At 43.4% G+C, this 24,014-nt stretch overlaps 2 protein-coding genes across 5 annotated transcripts in view; one reads left to right on the top strand and one right to left on the bottom strand.

Annotated features, from left to right (window-relative positions):
• Nucleotides 1-14,115, top strand: part of CTNNB1 (catenin beta 1) — a 28,953-nt gene extending 14,838 nt beyond the window's left edge. Inside the window, exons 3-16 of the mRNA XM_090050399.1 lie at nucleotides 235-462; nucleotides 617-870; nucleotides 988-1,226; nucleotides 1,314-1,515; nucleotides 1,771-1,915; nucleotides 4,819-4,922; nucleotides 5,006-5,344; nucleotides 5,610-5,768; nucleotides 7,018-7,137; nucleotides 8,763-8,913; nucleotides 9,002-9,123; nucleotides 11,986-12,046; nucleotides 12,802-13,023; nucleotides 13,283-14,115. Of these exons, the coding sequence (XP_089906525.1) occupies nucleotides 235-462; nucleotides 617-870; nucleotides 988-1,226; nucleotides 1,314-1,515; nucleotides 1,771-1,915; nucleotides 4,819-4,922; nucleotides 5,006-5,344; nucleotides 5,610-5,768; nucleotides 7,018-7,137; nucleotides 8,763-8,913; nucleotides 9,002-9,123; nucleotides 11,986-12,046; nucleotides 12,802-13,010 (2,333 nt within the window). The 3' untranslated portion in view covers nucleotides 13,011-13,023; nucleotides 13,283-14,115. The remainder of the gene's footprint in view (nucleotides 1-234; nucleotides 463-616; nucleotides 871-987; nucleotides 1,227-1,313; nucleotides 1,516-1,770; nucleotides 1,916-4,818; nucleotides 4,923-5,005; nucleotides 5,345-5,609; nucleotides 5,769-7,017; nucleotides 7,138-8,762; nucleotides 8,914-9,001; nucleotides 9,124-11,985; nucleotides 12,047-12,801; nucleotides 13,024-13,282) is intronic.
• Nucleotides 13,837-24,014, bottom strand: part of ULK4 (unc-51 like kinase 4) — a 454,563-nt gene continuing 444,385 nt past the window's right edge. For all 4 annotated transcript variants that reach the window (XM_090050395.1, XM_090050394.1, XM_090050393.1 and 1 more), the window contains 2 exons: nucleotides 23,261-23,349; nucleotides 13,837-19,141 (listed from right to left, as the gene is read on the bottom strand). In XM_090050395.1, coding sequence (XP_089906521.1) covers nucleotides 19,033-19,141; nucleotides 23,261-23,349 — 198 coding nt within the window. In that variant the 3' untranslated portion in view covers nucleotides 13,837-19,032. The remainder of the gene's footprint in view (nucleotides 19,142-23,260; nucleotides 23,350-24,014) is intronic.

Raw genomic sequence — 24,014 nt, 5'->3', positions numbered from 1 at the left:
ATGAGGAAGACCGAAGGCCTGAATGTCTGGGTCACAGAATCAAGTTACTGCTGAGGTGCTAAGTACTTGGGTTGGCTTAAGCTGCTCGACTAGATCTATTTTACTTAGGTGGTCAGGTTTGCAGGCTTCTGAATTGGTCAAGTGGTGAAGCCTCAGTCTGAGAACTGGGTTGCAGTCTTTTAACTGTTCTAACTTGAAGTTTGTCTGAAGCAGCCATATTTGTTCTTTTTGCAGCTGACTTGATGGAGTTGGATATGGCAATGGAGCCTGATAGAAAAGCAGCAGTCAGTCACTGGCAGCAACAGTCTTATCTGGACTCTGGTATCCATTCTGGTGCCACAACAACTGCTCCCTCTTTGAGCGGCAAAGGGAACCCTGAAGAAGAAGATGTTGATACGACACAAGTTCTGTACGAGTGGGAGCAGGGGTTCTCTCAGTCCTTCACCCAGGAGCAAGTGGCTGGTATGGAGGGTCTCCATTGTATTGTTGGCTTTATTTTAGATGACTTGCGAGCTTGGCATACAGTGTACATAATTGACACCCTATCTTTTGGGATGGTATTTTTTTGGGGGTGTTTTTTGAGTAGGCATTTAGTAACTAATCTTCCCTCCGTCAGATATTGATGGACAGTACGCAATGACTAGAGCTCAGAGAGTACGTGCTGCTATGTTTCCTGAAACACTGGATGAAGGTATGCAGATCCCATCCACACAGTTTGATGCTGCTCATCCAACTAATGTGCAACGCCTGGCTGAACCATCCCAAATGTTGAAACATGCTGTTGTTAATTTGATAAACTACCAAGATGATGCAGAACTGGCAACTCGTGCCATCCCAGAACTGACCAAACTTTTGAATGATGAGGACCAGGTATGCACATACTTATTTTCTTAGTAGCCAACTTGTAGGATTCCTTTTAATTGACCTGAAAACTGAGAACTTGTTTCAAACTTCCTCTTTTTTTTTTTTTTTTTTTTTTTTTTTAAGGTGGTGGTGAATAAGGCTGCAGTTATGGTTCACCAGCTGTCTAAAAAGGAAGCCTCTCGCCATGCCATCATGAGATCTCCTCAAATGGTATCCGCCATTGTGCGTACCATGCAGAATACAAATGATGTGGAAACAGCCCGTTGTACTGCAGGTACACTACACAACCTTTCACATCACCGTGAAGGACTGTTGGCAATCTTCAAATCGGGAGGCATTCCTGCACTGGTGAAAATGCTTGGGTATGTGGACTACCATCTTAACATCTTATCTGTTATTACCAGTAAGTAGATGGAAGTACTCACCAGGTTTTGCTGGCTTTTCTGTAGGTCTCCTGTGGACTCTGTGCTGTTTTATGCCATTACTACTCTGCACAATCTCCTCTTGCATCAAGAAGGTGCCAAGATGGCTGTCCGTCTTGCTGGTGGGCTTCAGAAAATGGTTGCCTTGCTCAACAAGACAAATGTTAAATTCCTGGCCATCACAACAGATTGCCTTCAGATTTTAGCTTATGGGAATCAGGAGAGCAAGGTAAATGATGTCTTGGAGTCCTAATTGGGCCTCTTTGAATGGTGCTATGATAACAGATAGTACAACGTGGAAGATGTTGGTATTTGACCTTACACTAAGATCTCCAAATATGTCACCTAAAATGTCAGAGCTAAACTCTCACCCCAGATCACTATGTAGCCAGTGAACTGAGAATCTGCCATTAGCAACAGTCTTTCTCTGCACCCAGAGAACTGAATGATAATTGAAAAGGAGTACTATCTTTGTTTCTTGCAGCTGATTATTCTGGCCAGTGGTGGACCTCAGGCTCTCGTTAACATTATGAGGACCTACACTTATGAGAAACTACTGTGGACCACAAGTAGAGTGCTGAAGGTGCTATCAGTCTGCTCTAGTAACAAACCTGCTATTGTTGAAGCTGGTAAGTATCTTTCATGGGACCATGTAATCTTAACTACTGTGTAGTAACCCAGTGGTTCTCAGTCTTAGACTCAAAGCATCCCTCCATAACTTGATTCTGAATTTAGCCCCTCAGTCTAGTGGGGAGATGGAGTGAGTACTCATAATTCCATTCCTTTATTTAAGGTAGTACAAAAGGGTAAGTAGCAATAGTTAGAAGACCTTTTTTTAAGCTGGATTGCAGGAAAGCCTTGATGTTTGAGAGAGGAGCAGCCTCCCAAAGGAAGATACAGGTCTGTAACTTTGAAGTAAACCAGAAATCGAACTTCCTGAAAAATAGAGTAGTGCGGCATAATTTTGTCACAAACCCTGTGTATAATAAACCCCTCTTAAATCATTCCTGTTTCTTGGACTGTTTCATCATGATGCAGTTACTTGACTCCCTGTACTTTTTTAGCATACACACTTAATGAACTCCTTCCCCTTGATCCCAAGGGGTTTGTTGCAATGAACTTATACTGTACTTCTCTGGAGTGGTGAGTAGTAAAATAATACTTTTTCATTAGTTCTTTACACCTTTTATCACAATCAGAAAGCCAAATAAATACAAGAATATTAAAGCAGTCTCTATTAGGTGGTTCTTTGGATATAGAAAATGTTATGTTTACTTACTGTGTAGTGTTGATTTCCTGTGCCCTTCCCTATCTTCCCCCAACAGCTTTGGACAAAAAGTGCAAGAACTGGATTTGCATTTTTCTGTAGCTCACCAGAGAATTTAATTTTTTTTTATTTAAATAATAATCGGGGCTTGTGAAGCAGCAGGTTTGCTTTGCTTAGCACAGGACTCCAGTGTTGCTTGTCTTTACTGTCTTCCATGAGCCTGTCTTGCAGTAAAGGGAGGGGGTAGCATGTGCTGAACTAGTTGAAGGTCCCCTTCAGGGCCCTGGAATGCATGCCCTTGTCCCATCCTGCATGCTCAGCAGGAGTGGTGGAAAAGCTGCAAGATCCTCTTTAAAAAGGTCTCCTGGCATGCAAGTTAAGAATCCCTGAGGTAGCAAGTACTGCATGCTAGAGCATGAATTGATCTTTATGGAAATAAGGAAATCCAGTAAAAGCTTCAAATTCCTTACTCTCTTACATCAGTACTTCCTTGAGATGTAGTATGTATCAGAGAAGTGCCTGACTTGAAGACTACATCTTAAAGCTGTTAAGCTGTAACTGGAACCGAGATGCATAACTGTTTTAAATGATATGCGTACTTGGCAGACTAGAAACCCACACTGTAAAGCAAATTCAACATAGAGGCTAAAGCAGTGATTCTCTGCCAGAGTGCCTTAAAATACTTTAGAGTGCCATAAGGAGCTGCACAACATTAGCACTACTAGATGTGCAAGCATGCTTGCACAAGAATTACCCACAGATCTTGAAGCAGAATGCATAGTATTGAAAATAGCAGCCTGAAAGATCACAAGAGGTCAGATTGACAGACGCTCATTTTGAAGGAGTGATTGAAATCTGATGCCAACCATCATGCCTCCTGCCATGCATGTTTTAATATGCACAGTGCGTGGCAGGAGGCATGATGGTTGGAATTGCAGATCAGATCCCAGCTGTGCCTTGCTTGGGAATCAGATCCCAACTCTGTCCTGCTGATCTGTGTAGAGTAGGGGTGGGCAAAATGGTGGATCTGGCCAGTGACTGGACTCATTTCCCAGCAGCCTGTGCTGACATTGCTTTGGCCAGTTTCCATGGAGACCCCAGGAGCGGCAGGGCTGTGACATGGGCACAGTTTCCATGAAGACCGGCCTGAGCAGCACTGCCAGGGCGCATGGCTGGATGGAGCTGTGCCAGGGCTGGGATTTTGCAATGGGGACAGCACAGGCTGGAGCCAAAGAAGAGCTACGATCTGCTGCTTGTGTGCCCCAGGCTGGTCTTAGGGGAATCCAGGCTCTGTGCTGTCATGACTTCACCACTTCTGGCATTCCCAGGATGTAGGCAAAGGGCTTCTGGGAAATAGTCTATTATGGGCCCAATCTGGCCCATGGGCTGGACTTTCCCAACCCCTAGTGTAAAAAGAGCCTTGGAACCCCCCTACATTGATAAGTTTAAAAGCCAGGTTTCCCTCCTTGCGGTGCTATTAAGTCCCTAAACATATATGGGTGGGTTGCAATTAATAGTCATTTAGTTGCTGACAGACTTGGGGGGGGGGGGGGGACACTTTTAGCAGAAGAGATCTCATGTTGGTATGACCCAGCTCCCCAGCATCTGTATAGCCTGGGTGCTTCAGTGGGGCTTTCTGGCACTTTTTTTTAATCTAATAGTTTATTGAATCAAAGTCCTGCTGAAACATCTGTATAGACCAGGTGCTAGGCAAGCCAGGTCAAACTAGTGCAGTGCCTCTTCTGGGTATGTGCTGCACTCTGTAGGAGGGTGCACCAAACTGAAAGTTTAAATTGCTGAGTTTTTAACTTTTGTAAGCAACTATTGTGTCCAAAATGCTAGCATCTGCCAGGGGCCTTCGTTCTTTGCAGTGGAAGAATTGTTTTTTCTGTGCTCAAGAGTGAAAACTAGTAACTGATGCTTTCCAAGGAGTGACTTCAAGCTAACAAGGATTATCTTGCATCTGAGGGATGCCTCGAGTCTAAAAAGGTTGAGAACCACTGGGCTAAAGCATAACTTGGTACTGAATCTCTAAACACTCTTCAGCCTAAGCCTGACAAGAGCAGGAATCTGACGACAAAGATAGGGACTGACCTGGTTTGGTACCAAACTCCCTTAAATCCTATCTTGAATTCCATGGGAATTTTAAAAATCCTTACCTGCTCATGAAAGTAGTTGACATCTTGTGAGATGAAGATCTGTACAACTGCTGCTTTCCAAAAGAAGGTTGCTGGCTTAATACTGAAGTATCACATCTTGTTTTAGGTGGAATGCAGGCCTTGGGACTTCACCTTACAGATCCAAGCCAGCGTCTTGTCCAGAATTGTCTTTGGACTCTAAGAAATCTTTCAGATGCTGCAACCAAGCAGGTAAGTGCTCTTTACTAGAGATCAACAACAGCTCTGTGTAAAATTAAGATTTAAAACCATCCTTTTTCCCCCCCTTGCTGCAGGAAGGAATGGAAGGCCTTCTAGGAACCCTTGTTCAGCTTTTAGGATCAGATGATATCAATGTTGTAACCTGTGCTGCTGGCATCCTTTCCAACCTTACCTGCAACAATTACAAGAACAAGATGATGGTGTGCCAAGTCGGTGGCATTGAAGCTCTTGTGCGCACTGTACTTAGAGCTGGAGACCGGGAGGATATCACAGAACCTGCTATCTGTGCGCTTCGTCACCTCACCAGTAGACATCAGGAAGCTGAGATGGCTCAAAATGCAGTACGTCTGCACTATGGGCTTCCAGTAGTTGTTAAACTCTTGCATCCCCCATCTCATTGGCCTCTAATCAAGGTAAATGCTGTACAAATGGGTAGTGCTTCCCTATATCTTATTATTAACACTTTAATGTGGCCTGTGTGTGTTTAATTAGCAAAGCTCAGTATGATTTCTGTGTTTCTATATGGCTGCAAAACAGTGGGGTGTATGTCATAACTGATGTATGCTAATGGGTAGGAAGATTGAGCAACTTGTTAGATTTTGCAGGGGTTGCAGTATATTTTTTTTGTATCAAGTGTACAAGCTCTTCAATCCTCTTTCTTTTCCCCTCCAATTGCAGGCTACTGTTGGTCTCATACGCAATCTTGCACTCTGCCCAGCCAATCATGCCCCCTTGCGTGAACAAGGTGCTATTCCACGGCTAGTTCAGTTGCTGGTCAGAGCACATCAAGATACCCAGCGTCGTACTTCTATGGGTGGAACACAACAGCAGTTTGTGGTATGTGATCCAAATGACTTGGGGTGGCTTTTCCTTGTAATTGAGTCTGGAGCACACTGCTGGAAGGTCTAGGTAGGGTGGACTATATAGATTCTGTTAGTCTCTTATTTAAAAAAAAAACAAACAAACCCAACCTGCATGCCTGGAGCTTGTTTTCAGTAGCCACTGAGTGTTAAGAAAAATGTGTACTTGTGGTATGTTTTTGTACACACTATATAATCCTGTTAAGGCAAGCTGTCTTGTTTGAGAATACAGTTCTCAAAGCTAGATTCCATAGGAGAACAAACTAGACAGAATTGTGTGAAAGTGCATGATGCCACATCACTGGGTGATTAGTTAAAGATCTTTTTAGTTTACTACAGTGCATTGTTCAGTGAATCTGAAACGTGACACTTCAATTTTCTGTATACTGTGCCCACTTGGATTGGGCACTATATGAGGTGGTAATGTGGCTTTTTAAATGTGTATGCTATAGCACTAGGTTCTCCTGTGAATTTGTTTGCCCCAGGCAGTATAGGTCATGTAACCTGGTTTAAAGATCACACAGCTTGCAGTAGCTACTATATTGCAGGAAGTAAGTGCTGCACCTGTATGCCAAGGCAACTTCCCACTTCCGGGGCGGCGGGGAATTGGTATTTGGTAGCACAAGAACTCAAGCTTAAATTCAGTTGGAGCCAAGTACGGCTTCAGTCAATAGTTTTTTCTTTTAGCCCATAGCCTTGCTAAACAAATTGTTTGTTGAATCACAAATTGTTCCAGTTGCAATTGAGTCCTCCTGCAGAGAAACCATTGTCGGAGACGTGCGGACTAACAAAGCACTAAAAGCTGAAATACATCTTTGCAAAGTTGTCTGTCATGGTGATAATGTCTATTGACAGTCTGTTATCCCACCTTCTTGTAGGATTAAATGGATGCTTGCTTATCAAATTATCATGTCAGAACTGTGCAAAATCAGGATTTTTTTTTTTTAAACTTCACTTCCATTTGACTTATCCCACTCAGAGGCAGATCCTAATGAGCACTTATGAATGGGTTGGGGGAGGAAAACACCAGCTAGTCCTTTTTAAAGCCTCACTCAAATCTAGCTGTTAGAAGGATGGCTGCTTGCTGTTTCAGTTTTTATCAATAAAGACTTGCACTGCATAGGATAGTGCTGGAGCTGACCACTGGTGACAATCTGGCTAGCCTATGGCAGGCTCATAAACTGCATCTCTCCCAGGAATTCACAGAATTCTCATTCTCTACACAGGAAGGTGTGCGCATGGAGGAAATAGTTGAAGGCTGTACTGGAGCTCTTCATATCCTTGCACGAGATGTCCACAATCGAATTGTAATCAGGGGTCTAAATACCATCCCACTGTTTGTGCAGGTAAACTAGTGTTACCCTTCTGCTTGTCACAGGGATCACATTATTTCCTGAGGCTTCTGTTGGCTTTTGTTGCATTTACATTCTGTGAGCTCCCTGGGCCAGGCCGCCTTATAGGTCACTATCAGGGCTAGCGTGACTAGTGGAATTAGTTCCTTCTTTGTGGTCTTTGAGTCCAGTTTGGTTTAAGTACAAGGCAGGATTAATTTGTGGGTGTTAAGCCCATTATGCACTATGGTTGGGAGGAGGGCTACTAACTTGAGTAAGTAATCAGCATGGGTTCATAAGTAATCAGCATGGGTTCATCAAAGGCAGGTCCTGCCTGACCAACCTAATTGCCTTTTATGACTGAGTAACTAAATCTTTGGATGATGGTGTTGCTGTGGATGTAGTCTTTCCTTTGACACTGTCTCTTACCCCATTCTGGTCAATAAATTTAGGTGACCTGGCATTGATGCCTGCACAGTTGGATGGGTAAAAAATTGGCTGATGGAGCATACCCAGAATAGCGGTGGATGGGTTGTACTCAACCTGGCGAGGATGTGAGCAGTGGGGTACCCAGGGCTCGTTAAACGGGGCAGACCTGAGGACCATCTTCATCAGCAACTTGGATGAGGGGGTTGAAAGCACACTGTCCAAATTTGCTGATGACACTAAGATGTGGGGTGAGGTGGACACTTGAAGGAAGAGAGAGGCTGCAACTAGATTTAGACAAGACTACAAAAGTGGGCAGATGAGAATAGGATGGGGTCCAGTATAGACAAGTGCAGCATGCTGCACCTTGGGAGAAGGAATCCACAGCATGCATACAGACTGGGGAGTTCCCCTTTTGAAAGCACAGAGGTAGAAAGGGATCTTGGAATCATTATTGACTCCAAGATGAACATGAGGTGCCAGTACCAGACTGCAGCCAGCAAGGCCAGCCATACCTTGTCATGCATCCAAAGGTGCATCTGGTCCAGAGAGGTGATACTCCTCTATACGACTTTGGTCAGGCCGCAATTGGAGTGCTGCGTCCAGTACTGGGCGCTGCACTTTAAAAAGGATGGGGCCAGCCTGGAGAGTGTTGCTTGGTGAGAGGACAGCGGGACAAGGCCCTATGAGGAGAGACTGAGGGACCTGAACCTGTTCAGCCTCCACAAGAGGAGGCTGAGGGGGACCTGGTGGCTGCCTACAAACTTACCAGGGGAGATCAACAGCAAATAAGTGGAGCCCTTTTTCTCCCCAGCACCACCTGGGGTGATGAGGAGCAATGGTAATAAACTGATGGAGAATAGGTTTTAGGTTAGAGATCAGGAGGCAATATTTTGCAGTTTAAGGTGGCTAGAATCTAGAACCAACTTCCTAGGGAAGTAGTCCTCAGCCCTACCTTGGGCAAATACAAAAAGAGGTTGGATGATCACCTGTCGGGGGTGTTGTGAACCCAGCATTCATTCTTGCCTGTGGCAGGGGGTCAGGCTAGATGATCTGTTCAGGTCTGTCCTGATCCTAGGTACTGTGAAACTTGGCTGTTTAGAGGATAGCTAAGACTGGCAGTTGCCTGTCATCTTGCTCATTGAAGCTCTTAAGGTGGGCTTCTTTTGATGCCCTGCACCTTGTTGATAGATAATGTCTGTCTCTGGCTTTAGTTGCTGTATTCTCCCATTGAGAATATCCAGAGAGTAGCTGCAGGAGTACTGTGCGAACTGGCTCAAGATAAGGAAGCAGCTGAAGCCATTGAAGCTGAAGGAGCTACTGCTCCTCTAACAGAGTTGCTTCACTCTAGAAACGAAGGTGTTGGTAAGTGAACTAAAACTGAGACGCTTCTTAAAAAATGAGATTTTCTTTAGTGAAAGGCCTCTGCTAAATTCTTACTCTTCTTCAATAGCAACATACGCAGCAGCAGTGTTGTTCAGAATGTCTGAAGACAAACCACAGGATTATAAGAAACGGCTTTCAGTTGAGTTGACAAGCTCCCTGTTCAGAACTGAACCAATGGCTTGGAATGAGGTAGGTCACATTCTTGTACCGGCCTTATTTTCCCTATAAGGCCTGATGCCCCCACACTTCTGTCTTCTGTGCCCCATAAAACTGTTCATGATTCAATCTGTTTCTCTAAGCTTTGCCATAGCTGTATCTTTTTTTTTTTTTTCCCTGTAGTACATTGTCGATCCATTTTGGATCATATTCTTTCAGTAGGAGAAAAAGGGCTTTAAGTATGATGTGCATTTCTCCTGTAAGCTGGAATCATCTAAGTATTGTCTAGAGTGTTAAGAGATGACTTCTGCTGGTCTCTGAAACAATTTGACAGGTTATTGGTAGCTGTCAAAGACGCTATTGTAACTTATTTCTTTGAGAGATACTAATGAAATAGCTGTGTTCTTTGCTCCCTTAGGCCTACCTTGGAGGGATGTCAGGCCAAATTATTTGATAGGTTTTACTATATAAGTTATAACTGGTCAAAACTGTCAGACTGAAAGTTAAAGGAAGCACTGAACCCTAAACTTAACTTACCCTCTTAACCAGATCCACTTCTAGGTATTAAGTGGAGCTAATGATGTTAAATGCAAATCTTTGCTGTTCATGGCAGTTGCTCTCTGCTCTTAACTAATCTTTCCTTATTTGGAGCAAATATCTTCTTTATTAAAAACTACTTTTCAGTCTTCTGTACAAAAGTTGCAACAGTCTGACTACATTGGTCATGTATAAAGTGGTTCATACTGCTGTTTTTAAATTATTACCCACCCTAACAAACTGTCCTAATTTACCTTGAATGAACTTGCAGTGAATACTTAGCTCTTTAGTATTTTTGATCCACCTAGACACTGGGCACTGACCTCAATCCATGTTGTTGCATTTAATGCAGTCTGATCAGGATTGCTGTGTGTTTGTGCATGTAGTATTTAGCTGGTGTACTTGCAGAGGTAGCTGGTGTGTTGTGTGTAGTGTTTTTTTTTCTTTTTCCAAGGCCCTCAAAGACCTTTTCCAGCATTGAAGTATCTTAAGCCTTCACTGTCTCTGGGAGGAGATGGAAGGGAAGGGGGTGGAGGTTGGCTTGTGCCACTTCCAGAAAGCCTGGAGTTGGCAAAGCTTTCAACCATTCTATTCTCCAGGCATTAGGATGAGAATTCTCCCTCTTCCCCATGGGAAAGAGGAGGTAGTGTATTGTATTGTGTTAACTACTGCTCTCAGTCTAGCATAGTGAAGTCCTTCTGGGGGACAGCTGCTTTCACCTAGGAAGGTGTTGGTTTGATATGACACATTTCTGCTCTCTTAGGCAGGGGTAGGAGGAGCATTGGGACTGTTAAGTTGCTTTGTTGTTTTCTCTTGGGACACGCTGGAGTTGGCCTTCAGAAGGGGCAGACATGCTGCTCATTCCACTTGGGTGTTAGCATTTCTAAACAAGAACAGATTCAATCTTGGCACCATCTTATGAGCAAGACGGCCCCTCTCTGTATTGACAAGCCCTGCTGACTAAATCAGTATCTTTCCCAAGGTAAATGGCAGCTGGTGAAAGGACGGCTGGTCAGACTGCCTCAGATTTGCTTTTGTTGCTGAGAACTTTTTCAAATCCTCCTGGGTCTTTAGTTTAGTTGAGACTCAGAGCAGCTTATCAGTACCAGGCACCATTGACAAAGGGATGTGGGGTGCACAATTGTGTGCACCTTCAGGAACTGTTCTGTACATTTAACACTAAGCTAGGCTGAGTAGAGACAGCTGCTTTTACCATATGTTGCTGCCTTCCCTCCCCCCTCTGATTTAGCATGGAAGAACAAAGGCAGACACTGTAATGCTCATGTGAGTTTGTCTGGGGTGTAAAAGATTCCTGTGAGCTGAATCTCTGGCTTATGGAAAACCTGTTTATCTGGTCTAGGTTTTGGGCACCCCTCTTTCCCATTACACAGCATGCAACACATGCCACCCCCAGCCTGTCCTACACTGCATGTGGCACGTGAGGCCGTTCTGGTGCATACTGCATGTGGTGTATATAGGGTTCAACTCAGTGCCATGAGCAGTGGTTTGGTGTCTGGTGAACCAGCCCTGCACATGACCAGCCCTGCAACCCCAAATTTGGGCCCACAGATTGTACCTATGGGCCAGAGCAAGCATGCTGGCCCGGTGTCCAGACACTGCATGTAGCATGAGCCCTGGACTGTAACTGGAATGGGCCTGTGTGGGACATGTGGCACCCTGCCAGACTTTGGTTCTGGGGTTGGTCTGGGTCAGGTGCACACTGGCCCTGTATGCCAGGGCCAGTCTGATGTGGGCACTTCCATGCAGCACACACACGGTGTAATGAGTCTTTAACTAGGGCTGCTTTGAGCTGTGCACTGCATGAAATGCCTGTGCTGGATTACCCTGTGCACTAGTCCAACATATGGAGCTAGTCTGCAGGCTTAATCCAGCCAGCTGATTTGACCCTGTGCCCCTTATCCAGACCTGTAGGGATGGATGCATTTGACACCTCCTGTCTTACATGACTGCCCAAAAGTCTTGGGTGTCCACTGAATCAAAACCCAGTTAAAATGGCACTAAAAGTGGTGTTAAGGCTGTTTACTAGGGAACATACTCTCTTCAGTCTCTGAGAGCACAAGTCACCACAGTAATCGGGTTCAAATGAACTTGCATGAAACTAAACTATTCAGCACCAACTGTCAGGTACTTACAGATACAGTGTTGAGTCCTGGTGGACAATGGCTGTGCAGTTGCATTTGTTTCTAGCAGAAGTATTCCCTGGAGCTCAACTAACCACCTAAACATCACAAGGCAGAACTGCCTGATGCACATCTGTCACCTGAGGGAGATGCAACTTATCACTTTTTTTTTTTTTTCCTCCCCCCGGTTACCCTGCCTATGCACCCCCTCCTCTAGACTGCAGACCTTGGAATTGATATCGGTGCCCAGGGAGAACCTCTTGGATACCGCCCAGATGGTATGTCTCTTCCATTTGCTGTTGACCTCTACGTTTTTAGAAGTTAAGCCTGACAACATTCAATTCATAGCCTTTAAAGGAGAACTGCGAAAAGTGAAAGGCTCCATTGGAGACTTAATTGACCTGAAAACATTCCCAGTTGTTGGGCCTAATAAGCTTTGCAGCACCTTGGGTCCTATTTTGGTGGGATTTAAGAGAACATGCAAGCAAAGCAGGGGGGTGGGGGGACAGTCTGACTCTTTTGTGTTGGGCAGTCTAAATGCATCTTGACCTCAGCCCATCTAAAAAGTATTTCTAAATGGCAGTTTTCCTTTAAAAACGAACCCTAGTGCTTGAGTGTACATTACCCTGGGTCATTCCAGACTTGGAGAACTAGGCACAAGCTGCCTTTTGACTAACATGTATTGGAAGCAGACTGCAGTTACTGGTCTTGTTCTGTCACAGCATTGGTGTGCAGGGTTTTAGTACTGTTCTGCAGACTAAATGGCTTGGCTGGAGTCTGCTTATGCTTCCAATGGCAGTGCACTCTACAGAGCCACAGGAAAGCTGCCTCATTCAGATGGGTGGAGTAGCTGTAACACTACGTGGTAGATCAGTTTGTAGCCATTTAATTTTTTTTTTTAAGTTTGGCCAAATTTGGGGAGGAGGAAACCCTACAAATCTCTCGCACTGATAGATGCATCAAAGCTGCAAACTAACATCTGTTAATATTATGCCTCCTTTTTCTCCCCCCCTCCCACCCCCCCAACTCTTAGATCCTAGCTACCGTTCTTTCCACTCTGGCGGATACGGTCAGGATGCCTTGGGTATGGACCCTATGATGGAACATGAAATGGGTGGCCACCACCCTGGTGCTGACTACCCAGTTGATGGGCTGCCAGATCTGGGACATGCCCAGGACCTTATGGATGGGCTGCCTCCAGGTGACAGTAACCAGTTGGCCTGGTTTGATACTGACCTGTAAATCATCCTTTTAGGTAAGAAGCTCAAAACTTAAAGCAGTCTGCCTATCAAACTAAGAACTTGGTTGGCAGGGAAGGAATGGCTTTACGTAGATCTGTCAAAGTATCAAATGGAATATCTGAAACTCCTACTCTTCTGTGACTCCTGATGTGAAGTGTAGACATAATAATTAACAATGCCCTGTTTGTGCTCCAGCTTCATACGGTCTTAACATGTTCAAGTAACCCTCCCTACTTTTAAACACTGACACCTTTTTTTCTTCTTCCTACACAGCTGTATCATCTGAATGAACTTGCATTGTGATTGGCCTGTAGAGTTGCTGAGAGGGCTCGAGGGGTGGGCTAGTATCTCAGAAAGTGCCTGACACACTAACCAAGCTGAGTTTCCTATGGGAACAATTGAAGTAAACTTTTTGTTCTGGTCCTTTTTGGTCGAGGAGTAATAATACAAAATGGATTTTGGGAGTGACTCAAGAAACAAAGAATGCACAAGAATGAATTGCAAGATGGAATTTATCAAACCCTAGCCTTGCTTGTTAAAAACTTTTATTTTTATTTTTTTTTTTAAATATCTGTAATGGTACTGACCTTGCTTGCTTTCGAGTAGCCTTTCTTTTTGCAGTAATTGTTGTTTAGGGGGCTTTTTGTTTCATTTTTTTTTCTTTTTTCTTTTTTTTTAAAGTCTCTCGTAGTGTTAAGTTATAGTGAATACGCTACAGCAGTTTCTAATTTTTAAGGATCAAGTAACGGTGTAGAACACTAATTCATAATCGCTCTAATTGTATTCTGAATAAAAGTGTAACATTGTGTAGCCTTTTTGTATTTAAAAAAAAAAAAAAAAAATTAGACACATAGAAATGGTCCAATTAGTTTCCTTTTTAATATGCTTAAAATAAGCAGGTGGATCTATTTCATGTTTTTGATCAAAAACTTTACTGGGATATGTCTGGGTAGGGGCCAGTAAGAACTGTTTATTTGGAACCTTGTATTGGACAGTTTACCAGTTGCCTTTTATCCCAAAGTTATTGTAGCCTGCTGTGATACAGATGCTTCATGAAAAATGCAGTTATAAAAATGGTTCAGAATTAAAGTAAACTTTTAATTCGCTGTTATAGTGGTGGTCTGATTATTTATTTATTTTTGTTGTTGTTGCAAACCCACCTTCACTACATGTACAAAAAGCATAGTTGCAGAGAAAAGTCCTTTCTAGTCTATTTCTGCTGTTTAGGGAACATCCATACTTCTGACCAACCACTTTTAATTGTCAAAGGGGGAAAAAAAACCCCAAAAACATTCCTAATGGTAGGCTCCTCTTCCCTTCTATGAAAAAGCAATCTATCTAGTACCAGCATGCTGCAGTCCTGAACACAAGTCAGTCTTCCCTCTTGCAGATATTGGCAGTGTTTTTAGTACGGAGTTCCCTTTGGCTGTTGTACTAGAGCAAAGTGTAAATAGTTTGAAATTTGCTCATACCTTGTTGGCCAAATCCCTGAACCAGTTCTGTTGCAAGTGTGGCAATCAACTATACACCTTCAGGCAGCATGCGTCACTCCTGCTTGGGCTGCAGTATAAAGCATTTGTTTTAACAGGTGCAAGCACCCAGTCCCAAAGACTCTGCCTCAGCACTATCTCTTACAGTCCATGTTGGTGATCTTCTGATCTGACAAGAGAGGTTTTAGGCTCTAATTCAAATACACTGAAGAATTTACAGGTACAGTTCAGTAAGATGTTACAAAATTCATTTCAAGAGCTTCCATTTGCCTTGTATGTGTACAGAACTCTATACCAAGTCTTGTACCCCTTGTATTGTGTGAGCTGATTCTGTAAATGGCATATGCAGACCACCTTTCTACAAGAGATCACTTCTTTGTAAGCCATCTACTGCTATGAAGCAGATGCTACATCCCTCATGGGGATGGGAGTGTACCTTGGATGAAAGACAGAACACCTACAACAAGCTTCCCCACTGAAATTAGTTAGAGACTAAACAAAACTCCCTGAGCTGTAAGGGGGAGGGGAGCACATATGAGAATTGCACCTCTTGTGATCTGCATCTACTTGCCTGCCTAATTAATTCATTGCAGCTTTGTGATGAAAGGCCAGTTGTAAGATAGTGACTGCTCCATGTTTCCTCCTGCCTCTTGCATTTTTCCATAACATGGCTAAAATTAGTTAATACATTTGTGCAATATCTAATCCCAAACTTAGCCTACGTTTACCCTGCTGCCTTGTTTATAAAGAGTAACCACAATTGTCACCCCGAGCAGGGGATCAAATACTGGCTTCCTGATTGTAAATAGCATACTCAAAAGCAGGCAAAGAAAGTGTTGGTACCTGAAGTACAAACTGACTAGCAATAACACCTCTAGCTTGAGTTGGCGTCACAGCAAAGCAGCTAGAATTAGCTGCTTCACAGATGTTTGACTTGGACCATAATATGTTTTACATTCTTCTACGAGCAAAGATATGACATGACCAATGGATGAGCATCCTGGCTGTAGCAAATGCAATTCTGGCAGCTATTTGACAGTCTGTAAGGATTTGGGCTATAACTTCTGGATACCTCAAATTCAATCTCAAGTGTCAGCAGAAATGCTTGCTGTCACTTCAACATGCCCCATGTGGTAGAAAGGAAGGGACATGGTAGGCAAACCTGATCAACTGTACACCTGCATGCTGTAGCTTTTCATCTCCGTGGCAAGTGGGGAAGTGGCTGATGACACAATGCATGGTTTTCTTCTAATAAGTGTGACTAGTAAAATGAAATATGAAGTCTTGATCAACTTAACTTCCAAGTTTTAAGTAGGAAAAAAAGTTTTTAAAGGATTTTATTAAGGCATATTACAGCCTTTCAAAAACTAAGACCATAATTTCATTTGCTTCCCAAAATAGTGACATTCCCTTTTATTTTATTTTGGTGTTAACTACTGAACTATGCTAAAACAACATGCCTCTAGGCTAAGCAACTAAAGAAAAAAACACACTAATTGCTAATGCTGAATTGGGACATGCCCTCTTCATCCAAAACTTAGAAGTATGGAAATGAATTACGGTATCAGACATTTGTATTCTTAGTTAAGACACTTAACTCCAGCAGTCCCTAGGGCTCACCTACCTAATGCAGATACCACAGCATTTCACTCAAGCTTGCATTTTAGCATGCAATCTAGCAGTGACCTTATATCTACATAGAAGATGGGTATATCTTGAGTCACAGATTCCATTACTTTGACCGGTGGAGGCTGTGGGTTATGAAGCTTGGGTACCCATTGCTTTTCATATTTAATGAAGATGAATTATTTTATCAGTAGACTTACAGGCACTATGGAAATGCAAACAATGAGATGTACAGCTGGTATCTTAAACAAAGAACTAGTTAACTTTTAGTTGACATAAAATGGAGACTTCTCCTTTCTCAGGGCATCAGACTGTGTGTAAAGTACTGCATCATTTTGGGATAATGCCAGAACAGTGTAGGAACAACTTGGATGGCTTAACAGCTTACCTCCTCCAGACCATCTTTCCTCCTTTACTGCTACTGTAAAATAGCACTAGATAGTTTGAAACTAACCCTTTATCTAGGACCTTTCAAAAAACTTGCAATACTAAAAGGTGTTGAAAATTCATGCAAATACTTTACCACAAGGTTACTACTTTCAGGTAAAAAAAATGACTTCTACCCAAGACACCAAGTAGACTGAATATAAATGGGAATCTGGCAAAGGAATGTACACTGGCCTAAGTGCCTAACTATAACATTTCATTGAGTAGCTCCTGGGTTTCAAACTGTGCAGTTAATGAAACTAGCAAGTCCTGAAATTCTTTGAGCAAAGGGATACCTGTTGTTTAGAACAAGTGGTCCTGGTTACAAAGTACTTTCACTATCCTGTCCTGGAATGGAGAGGGCCTCCTGTGTGTTAATAGCTCAAAGTGAAGTGACTACTGCCCAAGGGCTTAGGAAGTATTTGGTCACTTACACAAAATTTCCTTTACTGGAAACCAATGCTGAAATGTGGCTAGTGCTTCATTCAGCCTGCTAACACGACTCTGTCAAGAGAGAGTGAGCGAGCCTGCCTGTCACTGAACTAGCAAATAAATCCATGTCATGCATCTTAACCATGCTTGTCTGTGATTAAAAAGTGTTATTGTAGGGAGGGCAATACTTGTTCTGGAAGCACTCATCTGTCAGTGACTGATGAGATGTTCAAAGCCCAAAGATTGATGAGCTATGGGACTTCAGCAGCCTGCTGTCTAGTGGTACTGTCAGTCTCAAGTTAGGCAACAAGTTCCCAGGTACTAAGGTGCAAGTGTGCACTAGGCTCCAAAAGCTTGATGGCACCAGGCTGCTGTGGCAGAAGCTGTGCTCATCTACTGGCAGAAACTCCACACCTAGGGATTTCCCATGCTTACAGGGCAGGGCAACAGTGAAGCATGGGTGTGAAGAGCACAGTGGCACCTAAATGTTAGCATTACCTTGGGACTTAAGGTAACAGCTAGGCACCTAACTTCCTTTGCAGATGTAGTCCACTATGAGGATGGGAGCTGGTAAACAGTTACTAGAAAGCTTAAAAGGTTTGACTAAATCCTGTAGCTGTCCTGCAGTTGAGACTTTCATTTCACAGTTTGACTGGGCATTTCACCTTACTGTGAAATCAGTGCCAACCAGATACCACTGCTGCACGGCAGGAGCATCAAACTAGTATCAAAAGCAGGTAGTTTGAAGGCAGAGCAGGGTGGCACCTTACAGCACGTTCACACGTGCTCTGACAGTCTGATTAGGCGGCGTTGAAGCAGACTTGATTCATCCCATCCAGCATGCTGCAGCGTCTCATGTATTCAGCGTCCTGTGTTTCAAAATGGTGGGGGGGGGGGCACTTTAACTAAAGCTTGTTGAGCGAGGATGCTGAATACATGCGACGCTGCGGGCATTTTAATCAGAGCAGCTCCTGACAGCTGCTCTAATTAAAACACTCCCTCCCCACCCCGGAGCATGTGTATAGGTGCCCTTAGCAACTAGCTGGTTGAGAGCCATAAGCTTGTATTGGCAACAGCCTGCTTTGTCAGAGGCTATGATAAAGCAGCATCTAATAAAGTAGGCTGTTGCCTACAAAAAGTGCCACCCTGCCCTGGTTTCTGCCAGACTGAGTGGAACATGACTGCAGCTTTATGTAGGGGAGCATAGTTGAGGGAGAAAGGTCAAACAATAGCTACAACAGGCCGTTTGCTCTGCCCCAGTTTGACAGCTTCCTTGTCAAAGTCTCTTTATTGTCCCCACGGATTAAGTGTTCTTGTAACAGAATGGGCAAGGTTTGAAGTGTGTTAAACTTGTTCTAAGAATTGCCACAGGTTGGTTTGTGCATATGGCACTTGTTAACCAAACCTCACTGTAACAGGGAAGTGTGAAGGCATTTATTGTACTTCAACTAGAACGCTTTCTCTAGTTTTGCAAATTGCCTTTTAACTACATGACAGAAGATCTCAGTTCTACTGCCTGTGTCCCAGACTTTCTGTAAGACGCTAGGAAATCGCTCACTCTCTGAGCTTGTTTTCTCATCTGCAGCGTGGCCAGGACTGCATCATTAACATTTGCAAAGTGCTTCAGGAATCATTACACGTGAATAAGTCACGTCCTACTCAGCAAAAATGTACTTTCTCCAGTTTCTCTCAACGAGAAAACATTCTATTTCTGATCAAACATTGTGTATGGAAATGGATCACGGTTTGGATGGAACGAATAGGTCTCCCCTACTGTATGTATCTGCATTTTTCTAATTCATGGTTTTCAAAAATACAACTGCCTAGCACTTTTGGTTAAACTAAAAAGGTACTGAATTAAGTTCAACAGAGCAACAGACAAACTATCGCTCTTTCTCCGCTTCTCCCTTATTTTTAAGTCGAGAAGAAAGCAAACATAAATATACATGTGCCCCCACAGTTTTGCTGATGGAATTAGGACTACTCTACCCATCTGCAGCCATCCTAAATCAAGTGCAAGGAATTGACCAGCACAAATGTCTTTTGGTTTCAGTCAGGGCTGCGGAGTGATGTTGATCTGGTAGCCTTGATCTTTTCGTGTCCAACTGTTCTGAGAATTTCAAAAGCCAGGGAAGCAACAGCAATATCTGCATGGGAGCTAGGGAAGAAAACAAAAACAGTAACACTTCTTAGAAATCTTTCAGATAAAACATTGGATCTAAATTCTGCAGTTGCTCCACACTGGAGACTCATCTGAGGAAGGCGGCCACTTTGGATAATGCCTTTATACACCATTTTTCTGCTACTCAGTAGCAAGATTATACAGGCATACCTCGGAGATATTGCGGGTTCGGTTCCAGACCACCACAATAAAGTGAATATAGCAATAAAGCGAGTCACACAAATTTTTTGGTTTCCCAGTGCATATAAAAGTTATGTTTACGCTATACTGTAGTCTATTAAGAGTGCAATAGCACTATGTCTAAAAAAACAATGTACATACCTTAATTAAAAAAATACTTTATTGCTAAAAAATGCTAACCGTCATCTGAGCCTTCAGCGAGTCATAATCTTTTTGCTGGTGGAGGGTCTTGCCTCGATGTTGATGGCTACTGACTGATCAAGGTGGTGGTTGCTGAAGGTTGGGGTGGTTGTAGCAATTTCTTAAAATAAGACAACAATGAAGTTTGCCGCATCGACTGATTCTTCCTTTCATGAAAGATTTCTCTGTAGCATGCGATGCTGTTTGATAGCATTTTACCCACAGTAGAACATCTTTCAAAAGATCACAGATCACCATAACAAATATAATAATAATGAAAAGGTTTGAAATATTGTGAGAATTACCAAAATGCGACACAGAGACACGAAGTGAGCAAATGCTGTTGGAAAAATGGCGCCGATAGACTTGCTCGACGCAGGGTTGCCACAAACTTTCAATTTGTAAAAAAACCCAATATCTGCGAAGAGCAATAAAGCGAAGCGTAATAAAACGAGGTATGCCTGTACTGTTTTTTCAATGTACAACAAGTCATGTGTGAGCCCTTGAGTTCATGTTTACCATAACTTCTTCCCTGATGAGTCCCACTCTGTGAAAGGGAAAACGTAATAATTATATTTTCTTCAGTTTATTTGGGGAAAAAAAAAAAGTCTCATATCTTTTGTCTCTTTTACACACATCTTCAAATGTGTGTCCAAATCCAGAGGCTGCTCTGCTGATGTCTATTTTCTTTCATAGTTTCATAGTTTCTAGGGTCGGAAGGGACCTGAGCAGATCATCGAGTCCGACCCCCTGCCATGGCAGGAAAGAGTACTGGGGTCAAACTTTCCTTCCATAGGCAGGACTAACTGCGCCTGCTACAAGTAGTTATGTTTTTCAGACCAATTCATTGCCTTTATCAGTAAGTACAATGCTCCTCTAGCTCTATTGTCTATGCTAACCATCTTCCAGCATCCCCACACTTATTTTGCCTGTTTTTCATGCTGGGTAACATTTACTTTTCCCAGAATTGGGAAATGTCAGGGCTGGCCCAGCGAAGCTGTTACTATGGGCTACCCTGCCCTTTAGTTATTCTAGCTCTATAAAAGTGTGTTAGCACACTGATTCATTAATGCCTTGGCTTCCATGTGGGATATTTATCAATTGAATGCTCTGTTTTTGGTGAACAATGTGCACAGTCACAAGGTCCCAAATGCTGGTCCAGGAGTTTCTTACTGAGCAGCAGTATAAACCAGAAACCTTAAATTATTTGAACATCTTTTCTGAAACTAATTCAGCTCATAGTCTTGGCAACTGTCTTCACTGAAAAAACAGCAAACCGGACAAATTGGGAAGTACAAAGCTAGTTCAGAACAGTTAACACGTGATGAATTCTATGTTGCTCCAAAATGGTTTGTCCTGACTGGTTCAGCAGGTAGCAGAGAAAAGGTTTAGCAATGCTGCTTCATGTAGTTTCTTCAAGGCAACAGGAAAGCACCTACAGCTCAGCTTTCAATCTATTTAAACCTGCCAGGCTTCTCCTGAGTGTATTTAACAACTACTTCCTTTCTCTTTGTAGGGGCTAGACACTGGCAGTGCCCTGCCCTCCGCTATACCTGTGGCAAGTCAGGGTGTTCCAGACATCGGAGCTTTTGTTTCATAGTGCTCTGAAGTTTTGAAGAATAGGTTAGACCAGCAGCCAGCAACCTTTTAGCAACAGCCAGCTGAATTCACACAGATCAGTCCTAGGGCAGGACACCACCTGAAACCCAGCCATAGCTACCACTTCTTCAGCCACCGATTGTTGCTGCTGTCCCAGCTACATGAGCTGCACAGAATCTCTTTGCAGGAGAGATCCAGCACACAGGCTGTAGGTTACCACTCATCCAGGGTGGTTTAGGGATGATCCTGCCTTGAGCAGACGGCTGGACTAGATGACTTTCTGAGGTCTCTTCTCACCCTTCATTTTCTTTTGCACAGGCTGACAGCCCACAGCCACGCCACCCCAGTTGTAGCCACTTACAACACCCAGGATGGCATTAGCCTTCAGGTCTTGCACAGGAAAATGGGACAGATCTCAGAGGGAAGTTAAAGGGCCTCCTGTCTACGAGCCCCTTTCATATTCCTATGGCTGCTGCAGGGCTGAATCGCAACAAAGCAGCTGAAGAGGTGCTACACACGTAGGGCCCTGCTACATGTTCAAACTAGAGCTGGATAGAAACCAGTTATTGTTACGCATTTTCAAGCACTAACTTGAGAACTCGTTGGCTCTTTGTAGCTGGAGAGTCATGTGCTAATTACTCTGTGTGTGGCCAATCTAAATTTATTGTGCAATTAACCAGTTAATTGCCTAATAGATGTAACGTAGCGTGGGCCTTAATCTACCAATTCGATCATCACTGGGATCAGCCAGGCAGGGCAGAAGTTGATGAAGGAAGCTTCTTGGGCCCTAGCCCAGTTATCGTTTTCCTGGAATAAGGATCTGAGTAGGACCCTTACATAGCAGCATGTGGGTACTTTTAGGCGGTAAACAATTACAAAATGAAGATTAGAAATGACAATGCAGGGATGTTAATAGTACCTTAGATTATTAATTAAAATCAGCACTACAACAAAAACTGGAACTGAATCGTAGAAAAAGAGGAAACCAAAATCTGTGTAAATTTTCTCCCTATCTGATAGTGCTAGGTTAAGGTGAGCTGCAAGGGGGTTGATTACTATGGTCTAGTAATTTAGTTTGATATATAGGAAATTGCAACAACAGCTGCATGGAAAAGAGGGGTAACGGCTTTTCCAAGCTCCATTAGCTCTCTGCACCCATTCCCCTTGCCACACCATCTTTAACTCTATGCCCATCTGCACCCCATAACTGTCTGTTTTTTACCTTCTCTTCCATAATTGCACTGTTTATTACACCCTCTCAAAACCCTCCCCTACAAAAAATACAATGCATTCTGCAATAGTGTATAAGGACCATTTTCAGAACTTGTGCTTAAACCAGGCCATGCATTTAACTCGCACAAAACCTACAGTTGCATGTGCAAAAGTGCATTAGACAGATTAACCAAAGCATTAAAAAATAACTGGCTCGTGACCTCTATGACTTGTCTACAAAGTATATCTCATTCTGCACAGAAACATGGCGTATCAGCCCATGACGCAATATCTTAAGAATGGCAGAGACCAGTCACTATCTGCTGAGTGTGCAAGGGGAATTAAGCAGGGGGAGTGTCATAACCCGGGCTGGAATTCACCCAGGCCACTGGGATTAACAGCTCTGTTCTCACACTTGATGCCCACGCATTTCAGAAGTGGTCAGGACCTCAGTTTTGTAACCTTACCTGAAAAGACATGAGGCTTTCTGAGAAGTAGGATATTTCTCATCTTTCTCTGATGCACATGCAAAAAGTTTCTGCTTTTACAGACCCCAGTATTGTGAGGCAGGGCACAAAAGTTGTGTTTTGCTGCCAGCACACTGTACCAGGGAACAATAGAGCAGTATCTGGTTATGAAGAGGTGAGCCATTAAAAAATAAAAAAAACCCAAACGCCCAACAGATTGTGTCACATAGCTATGGCCTGCTGCATCTGGGGATCAAAGCACACCGCAACAGCAGCAACAGAAAAGCTAGAAAGCTTTGAATAAAAGGAGTGTTGAGGACAGCAATGTCTGAGAGGCGAGGGGTGGTAACACGAGAGGCTTGTAGTGCACGAGGTGATTATATGAGAAGGCCATTTCAGACTAAAGGGGGGGAGATCTCTCGGCCCTGGAAATTCCTTAAAGCCCGAGGGAACTCACCTGGCAGTTTGGGCCAGCCCCCCGAGAGCGTGGATAAGAATGCCTCCATCATTCTTCAAGCTCTCACAGTGCTTCTCGTTTGAAGTTATCTGGAATAAAAAGAAAGGAAGGTTTGCAAAGGCTTAGGAAGAAATTCTTCTGTGTCATTTTTAGTGAGGCGGGGGAGAGGCAAACAAGTTGCAGCAAATTGTTAGTGTTAACTGGAATGTGACGTTAAAGAGGCAACAACAAGAGAAAATTGCTGAACAAGACCGGATTTTAGGCGCAGACTGTCTAGAGCAGCTTGCCTTCATGAACATGATTTATTTTTGTTCGGTATCCCTGCATGTGAGATCATTCACAGATTACAGCCCACCAACCCTGAGCAATTGCTTTTCATATTTATTATTGCTGCAACTAATATTATATCCATTTATTTTGAACTTCAGGAGAGTTTTTGGTACAAAATCATTTTGATCTTGTCTGCCCGCGTTCAGGTTGGCTATCTATATTATAACATGCTGGATTTGCTTATGGGCAAGAGGCAGCTGGTTAAAAATCATGGCAACTCTTGGAAAGGTTCTCCTTCCATGTGGAATCACTACCACTTACTACACATTGGAAACTTTGCATGCTGTGCACAGTGACATAACTGCCTAAGGCCCCCTCCTACAAGTGCAGGTAAAGGTGTGATAGGATTTAATGCACAATCCACACAGCCACTCATCCTGCCACGCCACATGTCCATGACGTAAGGTGTGATTGTTGTATCGTG

The sequence above is a fragment of the Crocodylus siamensis genome, chromosome 5 (assembly GCF_052110815.1).
Source record: "Crocodylus siamensis isolate JL-2025a chromosome 5, ASM5211081v1, whole genome shotgun sequence".
In the NCBI taxonomy this organism is placed as follows: Eukaryota; Metazoa; Chordata; order Crocodylia; family Crocodylidae; genus Crocodylus; species Crocodylus siamensis.
Note: the sequence above shows the minus strand (reverse complement) of the source record. Positions and strands in the feature narration are given on the sequence as shown.